General features: G+C 38.1%; 1 protein-coding gene across 1 annotated transcript; it reads right to left on the bottom strand.

The window, feature by feature from the left end:
* Positions 1–257: 257 nt before the first annotated feature.
* LOC310999206 (sialic acid-binding Ig-like lectin 14) lies at positions 258–1,792 on the bottom strand (the record flags this gene model as incomplete). Its single annotated transcript, XM_083989530.1, has 3 exons — positions 258–541; positions 1,268–1,576; positions 1,693–1,792. The coding sequence occupies 3 exons, from the start codon at positions 1,790–1,792 to the stop codon at positions 258–260; spliced, it is 693 nt and encodes a 230-aa protein (XP_083845656.1).
* Between the last annotated feature and the right edge of the window lie 4,005 nt (positions 1,793–5,797).

Raw genomic sequence — 5,797 nt, 5'->3', positions numbered from 1 at the left:
AGGTCAGATGGGATTGGCTACAGCCCCACTTGTTGCTGCACAGATGAGTATACAGATTATAGATTTTACTTTGAATTATCTCCAGTCTAATGTTACCTATCCCACTCTCCTCATTTATAACAGAGGTGAGTTTAGGATTATCATCATCTCAACCCACGGGCAGACCATTCAGTTCAGTAATGTCAAACTGGAGCCTTGTATATCAAATATTATATCAGGACATCCATGTTATATCTTAATAGTAGCATTTTTCAGTTCTAAATCATGTGATACTTACATTGAACATCTATTTGAATGATGTTAGATCGTCCAGTTCCCAGAGAATTTTCAGCTTTACAGAAAAAAGGAGCAGTGAGTTCAGAAGCTTTAATGGTTAAAGTTTGTCCAGTCCCCATGAAAGTCTCCTGTCCTCCATCAGCTCTGAACCAGGTGTAACTCCTGACTGCTGGGTTGGCAGCACTTGTGCACCTCAGTGTTACACTGCTGTACTCTGGTACTGGACCAGAGGGACTGACTGACACTGTGGTGCTTTTTGGTGAATCTGAAACATGAAGAATACATTGTTTGTATTTAAGTATTCTCCAACTGAAAGATAATGACAGAAATGTCTATGTAAATCTCTAAATGTATCCACAAACAAACAGATTAACTCCACTCAATAAAAGGATGTAACAGTGTATTGTTGGTTCCCATATCTGAAATTAAATTAAACCATTTTTTTTTCAGTACAACTCACTGTAGACTCCACACATCCTTAACATTTGCTATGTTTGTGCTGGCAAAGCAAATTATTATTATACATATCATAAGTATTTTGTGGGGCTTTTTACTCCTTTAATTGACAGGAGAGACAGACAGGAAATGGGGAATGACATGCAGGACTGTATCCTCTGTATATGGGGCGCCTGCTCAACCCAGTGAGTTAAACAACGTCCCTGTAAAGCAAATTATTTTCAAGGCCAACATGTCTAACATTTTACAGATTTGACACTGAGCAGCAACATTTAGCTTCAGTTATGTAACATCCTGAAGAGCACACTCCAGATTGTTTGAAGGATTGTTAGACTGGAGGTAAAATATACATAAACACATTTGTATGTCATTACAGGGTAATTTGTTGATTAATTCAAAATGTCAATGGTTGGTTGTCCAAGTGTGAAAAATATGTCTTAATTTGACTCATTTTTTAAAGCACTAATTCAAACTTAACAAAAGACAAGAACAATTTAGTTATGTTAAAATTTGAGCAGAAAACAAATCAACTCACATGAAACTGAAGCTGTTAGACTTGTCCTGACAGTAGACACAGAGCCATCTTGTTTGTTGTAGGAGGCAGTACAGGAGATGGTCCGTCCATCATGGAGGTGAGAGGCAGTGAAGGTCAGAACAGAGGTCATGACTTTAGTTTTGTCCTGATTCTCCTGCAGTGTCTCCTGACTGTCAGCCAGGACACCAGTCCATGTCAGTGTTGGAGGATGAGACAGACAGGGAGCTGGAGCAGAGCACTTCAATGACACTGAGGTTCCCTCTTTCTCCTTCAGGGTGGGCGGAGTCAGAGTCGGTGAGGGAGGCTGAGCTGGTAGGAAGTAACAACTGTTACTGTATAAATGTTTAAAATGTCTAAAAAGCTTCTTGTGATCTGGAAAATGCAGTGACAAAATAATGTGTGTGTAAATAGAAATAAAAACCTACCTGTGACCTGTATATTCACAGTGGCATCCTGAAAAACCCATTTAAGTCTATTGTTACACTGCAGTTTGAAGTAATAGTTGTTGGTGTCACCAAGATCCATATTGTTGAAGGTTGTGGTACAGTGTTTTGTTTTTAGGTCTCCTGTCCTTCTTATTTTTCTAGTTAGTTTTCCATCCATGTTGCTAAAGATATCCTCATCACTAGTTTTCCACATTGCTCTACATGTGTCATCTAAGTCATTTTGATATTTTCTCTGTATATCAAAGGAGCAGGAGACGGTCACACAGGATCCTTTCAGAGCCACCACAGTTCTTGGCAAAGTGACCTTAAACTGGTCACACAGGACACCTGAAACACACAACACCAAGCTTTGAAGCAGAAAAGGAAACAGTACTTTACAGTAGATAATTGTAAATGTTATACTTGCTCTGCTTGACAATGATTTGGGATACTATATTATGATTTCTGAATAATAAAAGTTTAATTCATATTAAATATCTAAACAAAAAACAAACAAACAAAAAAAAACAGACCTGGGATTTTGATAGTTTGCTTCTCTTTCATTTTGTAGGATATCATCCTGTCATCCCTCTGACATTCAGTACTCTGAACACTTTAAACCAGCAACAGTGTGTTGGTGTGACTGTAAATCACCTTTCTTGTTTTTTTTTTCCCTTTATTCAGTTTTCAAAGCTGATGTTAAAGTCCTTGAACTCACCTTTCAGTAGAAAGCCAATGAGCAGAAAAGTCACAGCTCCAGCCATCTTAGTTCATCAGCAGAGAGTCAAGTTGTAGATCACAGATGAAAAATGTTCAGTTTTGGTCCATTTCTTCTCTTTATGCAGCTTAAAGCATAAAGACAATGCATTTCACAGTTTGAGTTCATTCATAAAACATGTTTATCAAAATAGTTATTTTGTTCTGATGACAGAATCAATTAAAATTGCAGAGAAATGAAGCACATGTTTATCACTGTGGTAAACTACTTAATCGTTCATTTTAAAACAAGTGTTAAAAAGTTTTTTTTTTATTTTTTTTTTACCAGTTCTACTAACCAGCACCATTTGGAAAGATTTGACAGAGAATTAAACCGTGGTTATTTTAATTCTATAAAAGGCCAAAGGAGCTGTGGAGATCAATACAGCAGTTATTCAACAAGGTTGAAGACATGAAATAACAGTAAAGAAGGAAACCCAGATGACAAGTTGTTTTATAAATCTACAAATGTTTTTGTCACTAATGTACTCAAAAGCAAGAACCTGCAAACAACAGCAACAACAGCCTGACACCTCCAAGTGTCCAACTGTAGACGCAGGGATTCTGACTCTTTTTCTGCACATCAGTCTTTTTTAACACGGTTATTAATCTAGACCAGTGAGTCAAAGAAATATGCAAACTCTAACACTGGTCTTCAATGTTGATATTCATTGGTTATATAGTAAAGTTTTATGACTTACATTTAGATGGGTGTAGAGAAGTGCAGTTCCTCAGAAGGGAGGCTGCATTTGATCAAAATTTCCAAAAGTGACTTAAAAATGAGGAACTCACAATTTTACTAGTCAGTGTGAGGGTAAGAGACATTTTACCAGAAATAACTTTAGCTGTACAGCTGTCTTTTCACACATTCATCTCTGTAGGAAACCCTACAATACACTGTAAAGACTGTAAACACTGTCAAGGTGTGAGTTTATTTAGTGAACTGTGTGTCATCATCTTTCAAACATCTAATCACTCTTATTTTAGTGGTGTTGGAGGTTCTGAATTAGTTTACTATTTTTTTTTTTTTTTTACTTTTTCTAACTCTGAAACCTAAAGGGATAGTTCAGGTCTTTTGACATGAATCTTTATGGCATCAGCATCAGCAGTTATGTAGCCTACATCAACAGTGACTTTCCCTGGACTGCGTCCCGTGAGTGGAGTTCTGGCTTGGTTTTGGTGCTGACGAATGTAGTCTGGCTAGTTGGCTGGGGTCACGAAAATAAAGTGTTTTGCTTCTCAAAACAATATGCGTTCAAAAGAGTGATACATTTGCATCACAAAACCGTTGTCCACTAAAAAGTCAGACCTCACAATCGCTTGGCGCTATTTTCTCTCCCTTCGTATCACTGCGCACTGCCGCCTGTAGACGGCTGTGTGTTTCCATCACCTGACCTGTTTTATGGAGTTTACTGCTCGGATAGTTCACTTAAACATATCTGATTATGACACAAGTGATGAAGCCATCCCTTGTTTTAGCACAGAGCAAAAGGGAGACCTTTATGAACCTGATGTGATGCTGAACTTCGTCAGATGGAGTTAAAACGGGCAGAGAGAGAGAGAGAGGAGGGAAAGGGAAGCGACAAGCTGAAGTTAGACTCACAGCTGTAGCTGTGACAGACAGGGTGACCGGGTGATGATCAGTAATGTAGCGCAGTCCATGATGGAAGATCAGCCCGACAAATGTACACAGACTATCAGACAATCAGGTATTATATAATTGAGAGCCTAAGCGGAAGCAGGAAGTAACGTCGCCATGGGACCTCAACTCGGAAAAAATCTCCATATAAGTGAACGGGAGTCAAAGTTTTATTTCGTGATCCAATTGAATTGTGCCATGAGAAAAAAATATGACCTCTACCTGTTTAAAACATCGCGTTTCATGCAGAGAAATCAGCAGTTTATCGTAAAACGGCATCAGAAGAATGTATTTTGTGTGAGGACGCTCTACGGACTACAGATCTGGTGTCCCACAAAAAATACGTCACCAACTGACACGGGAAAGGGCAGCATTTGGTGTGTGATGTCACCTACGCGACTTGTAGTCTTTCTGGTTACGGATTCTTCGGAATTTTATTTTACAATAGTTTTACAACAAACTGCTGATTTCTCAGCGGGGTGCTTTTCAGGGCGAGTGGCAAGTGGAACAACACAGCCCTGCCCTGAAAAGCACCCCCCTGTAATTTATTTCTGTTGATCCCAGCATCAAATGCTTTTCACAGTCTAGAGATGGGAGTGTTATGTGTAACCAGAGTGAGTTTCATCCATGTGGCCCTTTCCTAGTTCAAGTTAACTAGGGGTGCACATTGTTAAAAACAAGACAGAGAGAGCCTATCCTTTGATATTGAGAAACACATGACAATCAATGCATTTCAAATTCCTTCATCTTTACCTTTTCATTGCAGGCCACATTCTAGATCAGAATGTTATTGTTTTCGACCTAAATGAACCTGAATTGCAGGAAAAGCTACATAATATTTAGCCTTTTTAGCCACGTCAAATGCATTCAAATTGCTCAAACAATAAGTTTCATTTTGTAATTATAGCTGGGCTACATTTCCACACAATATCATGGCATAGCCTACTGAAAGGTGTTGGTTTGCGTTCCTAGTGTTGATTTTGTGTTAAGGAGAACATCGGTTATTTGCACTCATTGGTAGAGTTTTAAATAGTGTAACGAACCAATCATTCTCTTCTATTCCCTTCACAAATAAATAAATCATGATCATTTGTTTGCGATATTGACACGAATTGCTTCACTTTTCCAACAGTGGAGCGGCGTAAGCGCGCTCCCGCGAGGGGGTGCTTTTCACGGCAAGGGTGCATACGACCGGAACTCTGCTCACGGGACGCAGTCCGGGAAAGTCACTGTTGATGTAGGCTACGTACATAACTGCTGATGGGGATGTCATATAGATTCATGTCAAAGACACGACCTATCCCTTTAAGTGCTGATTTGAATAGTTGACAAATGAACTTATTAATTGAAACAAATTAGCTACATCAGAAAACAGTAAGGCAAGGCATCTTTATTTATATAGCGCATTTCATACCAAGGCAACTCAATGTGCTTTACATAAAGACAAAACATTTTTAAAAAAAAAGAAGCATAAGACAGAATAAAAACAAACAAAACAATAAAAACAGAGTTAAATGCAAGAGCAAATAAAAGTAAAATAAAAGAGACATTTAAAAAAAAAAAAAAAAAAAAAAAGCATAAGACAGAATAAAAACAAACACTAAAAACAGGGTTAAAAGCAAGAGCAAATACAAGTAAAAGAAAAGAAAATAGATAAAGTTTTAAGTTCTCAGCTATAAGCACGTGAAAAGAGAAATGTTTTTAACCTGG

Source organism: Trachurus trachurus (genome assembly GCF_905171665.1).
Source record: "Trachurus trachurus genome assembly, chromosome: 16".
Classification (NCBI taxonomy): domain Eukaryota; kingdom Metazoa; phylum Chordata; class Actinopteri; order Carangiformes; family Carangidae; genus Trachurus; species Trachurus trachurus.
The sequence above is the reverse complement of the archived record's forward strand: the minus strand, read 5'-3'. Positions and strand labels throughout refer to the sequence as shown.